The following is a 12,184-nucleotide window of genomic DNA, read 5'->3' on the forward strand; positions in this document are numbered from 1 at the left end:
ATAAGTGTAAAAGGAAATAAGGAAGGATATCTGATTTTGAATTTGAGATCAAGGAAGTAGCACAGTTGTGTGATGTGGGACACCTAAGAATGAAGTAGAGTAAAAGATGAAGGCCCTGGGAGTTGAAGACAATTGGATTGGGAGGCTTTGATGTTTGAGGATATATGAACATAAATATTAAAGTTCCCAGGCTTGAGGGCAGGAGTGGGATGTAGAGGAAATAGGAAATGTAGGTGACAGGGTGTTTAGTCCCATTCTATTGGTTGGTAAAATACCCATATTCTCAAACCCATACTGAATTTATTTCATGGTAGCCCTGTATTTCCCTCAGTATGGTAGGTGCTGACTGGAAGCAAAATAGGTATTTTATCTCAGGTGTCTGGTTTTTCCTATTATTTATTAACCAACTTGGGCCTGCCCCATGAAATTTACTAATTACTCCTCTAGATCTTTTAGAATGTTTTATTGATGGTTTTTAAAAATATATTTCTATAATTTCCCATTTACTCCCTCCTCAAAACAAATCTTCCCTTATAACAAAGAGAATTATACTGCTTTAAATTTTGCTGCTATCTCCTATAAAAAGGGAAATTTATTTTTAATTCTTAGTATTGTTGAGATGGTATTATCAGGAAGATTTTAATTTCATTGTTTATGTAAAGGAAATACTAATGAGAATTATCTTCCCCCCAAATATTTAAAAGTCCTAATTAGTTTTCAACCCTTTCATTTATTTAGTATATTTCTTGAATTGGAGGACATTAACATCTAGGCTCAAAACCTTAATTCTTGGTACTTAAAACATGTAAGTAAGAAGAAAGAATTACCTTTGGTGACAAAAAAAAGAATCTTTGAGTAGAAAGGAAATAGTTCTTGAGTACTGTTCATTATCCTACCAGAGTGTGATTAATCTATTTACCAACAAGAGAGAAAACTTTATTTTACTAGTGATATTTCTGGAATATCTTTGAAGGTCACCTTTGAAGGCAGACCTGGAGAAGTTATAGGTAGAAATAAGGAATGTGAGACAGAAGAAAGTGAGTGGAAGCGATTACAATAGCAGCAGAGGTGGTGGCAATCTACCCTTCCTTAGACTTTGAAAGCTCACTGATTAAAAGGATAAGATCTCATTTAAGCTTATAAATTGAGATATCCAGAAAGGCTTGTTCTCCTATAATTCTGTGTAACCAAGGTTTTGTTATAATTTTGGTTTTAAAGCCATTTGATAATTTTTGATATTTAAGAAGTGACCCTTTGCACTTCTTAAATATATAAATAACTTATATTTCATCTCAACTAATTTTCTCATTTAACATATTGGCTGTATTTGAAAATATTTCATTCTAACTAATCCATTTTCTCTCCATCATGAGTTAGGAGATATGTAGTATCATCAATCTTTTGATCTCAAGATTTATTTGTCATGCTCAGTTCTTTTGCCACTCTTTCTCTTTGCTAATATGTGTTCTGGAGTATAAATATAAATATTCCTCCAATGATTACTCAAGTTGCTTTCCATGTATTTAGTATGTTGAATCATTATTTTAAATTTTTATTGTTCTTGTGATTTGGTTTTTGACCTACTTATAAAAATCATTATACTCACAAAATGCCTCACATTCTTTGCCTTTCTATTATGGAACTCATGAACATTCCTCTTCCTATTCTATGAGCTGAATAACTTTGGGTGAGTTCTTCAGGAGAAAGAAAAAGTAAGGAAGGGAACTTAGAATAGAAGGTAGGCTGCATACATGAAAGAAGCAGATGGCTATTTTTTTTTTTTGTCTTCTCTAGCATTCTAATTATGTTCCATTTACCTAATTAAGGGGGGAGATGAGGATTTGCCTGAATTTTTAAACTGGAAAAGTATATTTTTATTGTGTCACTGTGGAACACGGTCTGTCCTATGTTGCATTGTAGATGACATTATATAATTTTTTGATTTATCCTAAAATTTTAAGATATTTCTTTTTTAGAAATCAACAACAACAAAAAAGCCCCACCTTTTCATTTTTGCTTTTCAGTGACAATTTGTGCTAATACTAACACTTTTTACTTTTACATCACTGTTTTGTGCTTTGTTGGTTCCTTGTGAGAATTATTGTTTTACTTGTATTTTTCCTCATTCATTTATCCCTCCCAGATTTTGAGAAGTGAATTAAGAAAAATAATTCTGGTATATAGTTTTCTACTTTGAACAAGATACTGTACTGCTAGCATCCTAAATATTAGTTTTTTTGGCTTTACAAATGATAATAGCTATTGCAGGTATTTATAGTAACATTTTAAAATTTGCAAAATGCCATATATAAATTTTCTCATTTGAATTTCAGAGCAACCTTGTGAAATAAAGTATTATATGTAAAATTGTCAATTTTTGGAAGTGAGGAAACACTCAAGTTAAAAAATCTGACCACAATCATATAACAAGTGTTAGAAAGAATATTCAAACCCCAACTTCTTGACTCCAGCACTGCCTTCTCTATGCCATGCTACAGATCATCCCTTTATCTTTCAAACATTAACTTTTTTACAACGACATTTCTAGAGGGATTTGAGGGAATAAGAGTTTTTGCTGCTGTTGTATTGAAGAATCTGTGTATTTTAAAAAATGAGTATGAGACTTTCAAAGGCAATATAGGTTGTGAATTTTGGAGGCAGAATAGAACTTGAAGTAATTTTATAAGCTGAAGTAGTTTATTGCTTTAGAGAGAAAATATTGAGGAAATTATATGCAAATAGAAGAGGAAAGGAGAAGAGTAGGGAGTAAGCATTTATATAGCACCTACTATGTGCCAAACATTTGCTAAGCTTTTTTGCAAATATCTCGTTTGATCTTCCTAACATCCCTTCTAGGTAAATGCTGTTATTATCTTCATTTTATCATTGAGGAAACTGAGGCTAACAAGTGATTTGTCCAGGCTTCCCCAGCTAGTAAGTTTCTTGAGACCAGATTTTACTTCATACAGTCCTGTTTTCTGACTCAGTGCTCCATCTTTGTATTACCTAGCTATGGTAACATTTTAATTATATTTTGCTGCATTATTTGTGGTTTTAAAATGGTAGCTTTGGCACAACCACTTGTGACTTGATGTCCCAGTATAATCACCCAAAAAGAATTAGGCAGGTGTCATCAACTCTTGATTATTTGGTAACTGGTTTTCTAGTTTAGTGTTGCCCAGATCTCACATTTCCCCCAACTTCTTGTCTTTGGTCATTTGTTCACTTGATATTTCCAACAAGAGACAAGTGTGCATTTTGTTTCTTGTTGGTATCATTTGTAAAGGTCAGAAGGAGAGCAGTGCCTTACATATAATAGATGGTTAATAATATTTGTTTGAACAGGGGTGACATTAAATGTGCCTTTCTTGAATTATTCATTGTGACATATGTTAATTTACTTTTCACCTCTATTTAGCATTAGCTGTCAAGAATTTACCTTTTAAGACTTTAAATTTAATGTTTGTGTCCTGCTTATTATACAGTGTTGTTTTGCCTGTATTAATTGTGGAAATTTTAAACAGTAATAATAGTAATAATAATAGTGATAATAACAGTACACTAATAATTTATACTCACTATTCTAATATAAAATCTGATTATGTTCATTTTAATTTGAGATCATGGAAATGAAGTAGACTAATAGGTATAAGGTACTTTTTGAGGTTTACAAAGCACAGGTTTCTGCACTTACTGATTTTAACTTGTTTTATTTACCATTTGTGTCAAAAGTGCTATGTGTGTTCCTACTGATATTAGAACCTGTCAGCACCAAAATACAAGCATTTCCATCAGTTTTGTGCATTATTTCAGAAGGCAAAATTATATGTCATCTTATTAGGCTGTACCTTCCCATTTTGTATCAGTATTAAATACAATTACATGTTGCTGTCTTATTCACTTAATAAAATTTATGTGTGCTTATGTTGTTTACAAGTTAAAGTGTGAACTCTTTGTGGGTAGGAAATGTAGCTTATTATACTTTTGTATCCTGTGGCACTTGTTACAATATTTTGCATGTACTAGATGTTAAGTGAATTTTTAAAAATGATGACATTAGTGGGAGGTGTCATCTGTAGTATCCTGGGATTTTATTAGTAAACCTGGGTAATTAGAGATACTTTATGTAAAGTTTGGTAAACATAAAAGGTTTTGTTTTATGCTTGTCCAAAAATGTAACTTATTTAAAGTACAAACCAGTTACTTTGCAATTTTGTGACTTTTGCAGAACATTGTGTGTTTAATGAAAGATCTAGAACAAATGGTGTAGTAATAGCTCACTTGATGATTACTCATGTCTAGCAGTTAGCTGTCTATAACAGCCTTGAATCAAGAGGTAGAGTATGGAAATTTTTTTTTTTTTTTTGTTTTTTTGTTATGGACATTTCTGTATCATGGAATATTGTGGCAGCCTCATTAACACCCTGGATACCTTAGAATCAGCCAGAGTCAGGATGAGCAAAAGTCTTTATTCTTGGTCTTTATTGGTAGAAGTAAAGTGAGTGGATGCGTAGAATCTCTGTGACCTCACCTCGTCTCTCTCACAGAACTGACCCTGACTATTCTCCCTCCACCTCCTAGTCCCTCCCACAATTCTTTGTATACACCAAATGATTGGGCCAGCACAGGATAGTGGGAAGGGCCATTTTCCAAGCATATTCTTATAGAATATTGCCCAATTGGTAATAGCCTCAAGTGCCCCATTTTCCAACCTCAGTGCATTGACTCAAGAGTTTCAGCCCTTTACAGAGTATGATGAGAAGAACTGAATCTGATGAAAGAAATTTGTTCATTGTTCAAAAGTGAGGTTCTTTTGATGGAAGGTGGCTCTTTAGTTAGTCATCAAAGTCAAACAGCTCAAGGGATAACAAAGGGAAAAAAGAAAAGAAGTGTGATTTGAGATTGTGATGATAGAGAAAGGAATTAGCTGGGGGGGAGGAGAGCAGAACATTTTGGGATATTCAGTGTGAGGATAAGAAACCAAAACAGTGGTGGCTCTAGAGATTGTTTCTGTTTCAAAGTTTTACAATGAAAGCACAATTGCTAGAATAATACGATAATTTTAGTAGATATTTAGTGATAGGGCAAAGTGACTTGTATTCATTTCAGTCATTCAGTCAGTATTTTTCATGTTTATTAGGTACACTATGCTTGTCTCTCACATTACAATGTCCAATTGAACCAAGTTTACTAAGTACCTAATATATATGGTAAGAAGAAACTATTATAATAGTCAGCCTTGGAGTTAGGAAGATTTAACCATGTGAGAGTCACTGAATTTATTACCCCAGATAGCTCTCTAAGAGTATAAGTTATACTGAAATTTCTGATCTGCTACTATTACAACCTGATCTCTCCCTGCCCCCACCATTGAGTATACATAATTATATATGTGCGTGGGGAGAGGATGGCAGGGAGAGAAAGAGAGATAAATTAAATATTCCTTGCTTTCAAGATGCTTATTGTACTGTTAAAAAAAATCAAACCTAATTCCCATGAAGGGAAATATTTTATAAGATAGTATGATACCAAAGTCATGGTACCCATTACAGTATAGTGGCTTTTGTGAGGTGTTCTCTATTGTTAGCAAGCCATGCCAGTAGCTGAACAGAGCATCGTGTTTATTGTAAAAACCATCCAATAGTACAGATTACAATTTTTTTCTAGTGAAAAATAAAGAATAAAAGTGTTAAGTTGATACTAACCTTAACAAAAAAATAAAATCTGAAAATGGCATGCAAATAAGAATATTTTGATGGATCAGTACAATATTGGGGTTAGCCATGCTTATGACATTGCAGTTCAAAAAAAATGAAGTGGTCAAGGTTTTTGTCATTAAAAGTAATTTAAATTGATTTTGGGGGAGTAGCATCACACTTAACCACATAGTTTGAGAAAACTGCCTTTTGAACATTAAAGCATTATATCAATGGGAATTGTTATTACCAAGTTAGAACACCTCAATTCTATTTTGTGAGTGATTTTCCATGAAAATAGGTACCGTTATTTGAAATCCAGATGATTTTTTTAATGAGTTCTAACAGTTACCTTAGTTGTCTGGATTTTTTGAATGGTTTTTGAATGAGTTAGTGTTAGAAATTTAGTTGCATCTGGTTAAAAAAAAAAGTCAATAAATCATTAAACTGCAGAACAATTTTGTTATTTTCAGAGAACTAAATTTTGAATATAGTCTATATGAGAATAGTTTTATAATGTAATAAAACTGATTTCTTTGGGTGATGTCCCTTAGTGCAGAGTAAGAACAATGATGCATCAATGTGCATATGCTGCAGCTGCCCCAAATATAAAAGCTTTAGTGATTTGAAATTGAATTGTCCTAGAGCTTTCAAAAGTGTCACCTGTTTACCAGTGGCTTACAGAGCTAATACATGCATAGTTTTTCCTCCTGATTGGTTCTGTCATATTTTCTTACCAGCAGTGAAAGAACATTTCAGAAACATAGTTTACCATAGGGCAGCAGAGCTGCGTTATTGTTAGTTATCAACCTCAAATGAAGAAGGATTAGTCTGGTTATATTTTTACTATGATTCTCTTCCTCTCCCCCTCACCTTCAGTGTTAACTTATTGATCTAAGCTCTAGAACTAGGTGTTGATCAGAATATGAAATGTTATTAAAAAGAGATTTCATGAGAAAGTCAATCCATCATTTAGGCAGAGAGGACTTTCATTGCCAAATCCTCCTATGAGCCTAAGATATACTTACATTTTTTGTGTTTGTGCCTGTAAAGTCAAACATTAAAGAGGCTATGAAAATTGTAGTATATTTGCCAATGTTTCTTATGAGGGAGCCTGCCTCTCTACATGCCATCAATGGATTTAATCCATTTGAGATAGAAAGGTGTATTGGTGATACAGAATTCATGGAAAATGTTTCTATTCTGATGAGCCAAACATTAATGATAAGACCTAAAAAGCTTTTTTGGAAGGCAGGAAAACTCTTATGCTAAAAGATCACTTTAGCTATTCTATAATAAATTTTGTAGAAAGTCAGCCATATCACATTGTCCTAGAGATGATGTAGCTACACAACTTTCCAATTTTATGAGAAAGAAAAATGACCAAATGGTGAGATCCAAAGAGGAACTTTTTTCTAGAGCACCAACACTGGAGTAAGGAGGACCCCAGTTCAAGTCTAGCCTCAGACCCTTAATTAACACTTCCTCACTGTGTGACCCTGAGCAAATCACTTAATCCCAATTACCTTGGGGGGAAAAAAAATAATCTAAGTATAGCCCATCTCCTTTACCATCACACATATTTGTAATTGATATTCCTAAGAATGACTCAAGAAAAAATAACTTATGTTCAGTATGCATTCTTTACCAAGGCAGAGTAAATTGTTAGCATATCAGAATTTCCATAAAAATAATTATAAATTAAAGAGTTTAAAGAGTTTATCTTTATCTCTTACCAGAGTGAGTTATATAATTAAAACTATAAGATATAGGTTTTTTTCTCATCTTCCTTTTCTTTTCACTGGTATTCTGTTGGTTTAAAGACATAGGTTAAAGCAGAATTATGTTTTTGTCTCTTGAAATTTTTTTCCAGAATTGTATAATAAATAGTGCTGTCTTCATGACCATTGTGACAGTTACTTGCTTGGCTGGAACTATTCTTGTGAGGAGCAAATTATTAGGATTTAATTTGAAATTTTAAAACCATTTTTTTTTAAACTGTAGTTTTATTAGCTCACTGGGAGTGAGTTATATGATGCTGTGCACCGAAAATTATCCAAATGTCTTGGCTTTCTCTTTCCTGGATGAGCTTCAGAAGGAATTCATCAGTACTTACAACATGATGAAAACAAATACAGCCGTCAGACCATACTGTTTCATTGAATTTGGTAAGTGCCTGATAGTTTTTTTTTTTTTTTTAAACTACATTTTGCTACCAGTTAGGTGATCATACAGAATTTCTCATCTAATTCTTAAAAACTAACAAATCCAGAGATTGTCCACTTGCCTCTATATAAAGTATAATAATTTGACATAAATAAAATATTTGAAAAGAGCCAAGGTTTCATTGGTCCCAGTACTTCTGTCACAAAGAGTTAATCAGCAACCCCTCTACTCTTCACGTATAGTTTTCATGAATTGCTATAGTTTAAAAAATTGTCATTACCTCATTGGCCAGCTTTCTCATGATAGCCTTTTTAATTAATTTTAATTTAGTTGGGTTCTTGGGCAGTAGCAATTGATTGTTATTGGGCCTGACCTCAAAGCTTTTCCAGATGGATAGGATATAGAACTGGCCATAGCTTATACTCTTCAGTCAAGACCTTTAGGAACTCAAAGTTATCTTAAAGTATGATGTATGGAGGAGAGGGGCTGGCAAATACTGAAATAATTTGTTAGTTAACTTAAAAATGATAGTCTTATTAAGTCTAATTAAAACATTCAGTAGGGGATAAGTATACGGGAAATATGAAGGGGATAGGATGTTCTTATTGCTTCAGACTGTGATATATTCACAAATTAAAGAGTGTCCAATTTTTGTTTAAGTATTCATCTTAATTTGCTTCATATATAGGGTAAATGAGAAAAGTTACTCATACAATTCTGAGTTAAGTAGCATATATTTTATTTTATTTTTTTAATAATAGTTTTTATTTACCAGATATATGCATGGGTAATTTTACAACTTTGACAATTGCCAAAACTTTTGTTCTAATTTTTCCTCTCCTTCCCCCCCCCCAGATAGCAGGTTGACCGATACATGTTAAATATGTTAAAGTATAAATTAAATACAATATATGTATACATGTCCAAATAGTTGTTTTGTTGTAAAAAAAAGAATCGGACTTTGAAATAGTGTACAATTAGCCTGTGAAGGAAATAAAAAATGCAGGCAGACAAAAACAGAGGGACTGGAAATTCCATGTAGTGAGTGGGTCATAGTCATCTCCCAGAGTTATTTTGCTGGGTGTAGCTAGTTCAGTTCATTACTGCACAATTGGAACTGATTTGGTTCATCTCATTGTTGAAGAAGGCCACGTCCATCAGAATTGATCATCATATAGTATTGTTGTTGACATATACAACGATCTCTTGGTCCTACTTATTTCACTCAGTATCAGTTCATGTAAGTCTCTCCAGGCCTTTCTGAAATCATCCTGTTGGTCATTTCTTACAGAACAATAATATTCCATAATATTCATATACCACAATTTAGTCAGCAATTCTCCTATTGATGGGCATCCACTTAGTTTCCAGTTTCTGGCCACTACAAAGAGGACTGCCACAAACATTCTTGCACATATAGGTCCCTTTCCCTTCTTTAAGATCTCTTTGGGATACAAGCCCAGTGGTAACACTGCTGGGTCAAAGGGTATGCACAGTTTGATAACTTTTTGAGCATAGTTCCAAATTGCTCTCCAGAATGGCTGGATGTATTCACAATTTCACCAACAATGTATCAGTGTCCCTGTTTTCCTACATCCCCTCCAACATTGTGCATTATCTTTCCCTGTCATTCTAGCCAATCTGACAGGTGTGTAGTAGTATCTCAGAGTTGTCTTAATTTGCATTTCTCTGATTAATAATGACTTGGAAGTAGCATATATTTTAAAATCCAAGTGCCAAATACTAAAAACTTAAGTTCCACATAGAATATATTTAGGAAATGGTTTTCATTGATTTCATTAATATGTGTATTAGTTTTATAAATGTGCTTTTTAGAGACAGTACTAAAGGAAGAATTTAAAAATCTGTATTCTAATATTTTGTGAGCAATAGATTAGTTTTAAATAGTTGATTTAAAAAAATCATGATATATGTAAGATGTCTATTTTAAAATATTAAATGAATTTTATAGTGTAAGCAATTACATAACCATAGTTGGTAAACATTGACAAATTAATCATTTCATCAGATAATGACTTTTTCTAAAATTTGAAATGAGTTCTAAAAGAGTGATGAAATGAACAGATGCTAAGTGAAATAAGAAGAACCAGGAGATCATTATATATGGCAACAAAAAAGATTATATGATGATCAATTCTGATAGCCATGGCTTTCTTCAACAATGAGATAATTCAATCCAGTTCCAATTATTCAGTGATGAAGAGAGCCATCTACACCCAGAAAAAGGACTATGGAAATTGAGTGTGATTCACAACATAGCATTTTTACTTTTTTTGTTGTTTGCTTGCATTTTATTTTGCTTCTCTCTCTCTTTTTTTTTTTTTTTTTTTTTACTGGTTTGATTTGATTTTTTTCTTGTGCAGCACAATAATTGCATAAAGATGTATGCATATATTGGATTTAACATATATTTCTACCATGTTTAATATATATTAGACTACTTGCCATTTAGGGGAGGGCCTGGGGAAAGGAAGGGAAATTGGAACACAAGGTTTTGCAAGGGCTAATGTTGAAAAACTGTCCATGCATATGTTTTGAAAAACAAAAAGCTTTAATAAAAAAAAGAGTGATGAAAGCTATTGTTCTCTTTAATCACTACTACTTAAATTATATAACATTTTAATAATGTCACAGTTGTTTTTGCAACATCTTAAATGACTTAATTACCAAGTATATCTTGGAATTTTTTAAACATTTTATATAGATAACTTCATTCAGAGGACCAAGCAGCGATATAACAATCCCAGGTCTCTTTCAACAAAGATAAATCTTTCTGACATGCAGACTGAAATCAAATTGAGACCACCTTATCAAGTGTCCATGTGTGAACTGGGATCAGCCAATGGATTCACGTCTTCATTTTCTGTGGAATGTAAAAGTGCTAGTAAGATTTCTTCTGGTGAGTTTTGAATCTTTAATTATTTCATTCTTTTTAGACATTTTGTATTGATAACATTTCTGTAATTGAAGTGCTTTTAAAAATGATTTAAAAACAGGTGTATAAGAATACTAAAGTACAAAGTGTAGTATTTTGGAGTACCAACTTAGGTAAAGCTTTAAAACAAGGGGTTTATCTTCAAAACATATTTTTTCAAGTGATCTCTTTGCTAATAAATTACTACCAGATGATTTCTTTTTGTAACCTGTGGAGATGAATGTGAATTGCTAAAGTTGCCCGTTGTAATTTACCAGTTGGATTTTAGAGCACGATCATTGACTGTCAGAGAAAACTCAAAGCAATAGATGTGTATTGCCACATAGGAAGCATCCTTGCTGAGGCAAGTCAGGAAACAAAGATGAATGAAATAAAATGCTTTTCTTCAAGAAATTCACAATTTAGTGGGAGGGCATTAATTGTGATGAAGAAGATAGCAATATGTTACTATAAGATAGAATATGATCACTGCCATAAGAGAATTGCAAAGAAAATTTAGAGTCAGGTTTAATGAAGGGAACAGCTTTTGACATTGACTATGAAGAAAAGGTATGATTTTGACTTGTGAAATAGTATGCCGAGGGTATTTCAGGTGGTTAGAATAGCCTAATAAAAATATAAATTTAGGAGAGTCTGAAGTATAGACAGTGAATAGATATGCTTTAAGTATTGTTTAGCAAGGTGAGAGCATAGGGCACTTTTAAAGAAGTAGAAGGTGAGGCTTAGAAAGTTTAGTTATACTTTGGAGAAAATGTGCATATAATTTTATGCATCCTTGTTTATGAGAAAACAGCATGAAGTAATGGATAAAAGGTTGACTTCAGATCAGGTAGACCTAAGTCTCAAATCCTACTTCTGAAACATACTACCTTGTAACAAGTCACTTAAACTTTTCAGTGACTCAGGAAGTGTATTATGGGTATAGAATACTCCCTATAGTATCATACTTGGTTATTTTGTTGATTTTTGCCCAAATGTTTCTTTTTTTCTTTCTTTGTTATAAGGGATAACTTATAGATTAAGTTAAGGAAGGAAAGAGAAATGAATTGGGAAATGAATTTAAGGTTAAAAAAAAAAAAAAGATGGCAACAAAATTAAAAACAAAACAAAACAAAACAAAACCATTAAGACTGCAAATTGCCAAGCAGTTGTAAATCTGTATTGGTGAAGGTAATTTTCTCACCAGGCCAGTGAAATCATAGGTCCTGTGTTTTCCTCTCTTTTTTTTTAATGTATTATAATAATAGATGCTAATGTAATGTTTTAGCTTTAGAGAATTTTTTTTAAAAAGCAACTCTTTTAGAAAAAAACTTAAAGGCTATTTCATCAGATAAAGCAAATATGATATTTGTAAAGCATTTACTAC

At 32.6% G+C, this 12,184-nt stretch overlaps 1 protein-coding gene across 3 annotated transcripts in view; it reads left to right on the plus strand.

The window, feature by feature from the left end:
• The window catches only part of SEC22A (SEC22 homolog A, vesicle trafficking protein), a 73,272-nt gene that overhangs the window by 14,474 nt on the left and 46,614 nt on the right, over nucleotides 1-12,184 (plus strand). For all 3 annotated transcript variants that reach the window (XR_012488086.1, XM_074301407.1, XM_074301408.1), the window contains exons 3-4: nucleotides 7,701-7,864; nucleotides 10,588-10,782. Coding sequence is in view for 2 of the 3 variants with exons in the window: in XM_074301407.1 (XP_074157508.1) it covers nucleotides 7,701-7,864; nucleotides 10,588-10,782 (359 nt within the window). In the remaining variant the exon portion in view is untranslated. The remainder of the gene's footprint in view (nucleotides 1-7,700; nucleotides 7,865-10,587; nucleotides 10,783-12,184) is intronic.

The sequence above is a fragment of the Sminthopsis crassicaudata genome, chromosome 3 (assembly GCF_048593235.1).
Source record: "Sminthopsis crassicaudata isolate SCR6 chromosome 3, ASM4859323v1, whole genome shotgun sequence".
Taxonomy (NCBI): domain Eukaryota; kingdom Metazoa; phylum Chordata; class Mammalia; order Dasyuromorphia; family Dasyuridae; genus Sminthopsis; species Sminthopsis crassicaudata.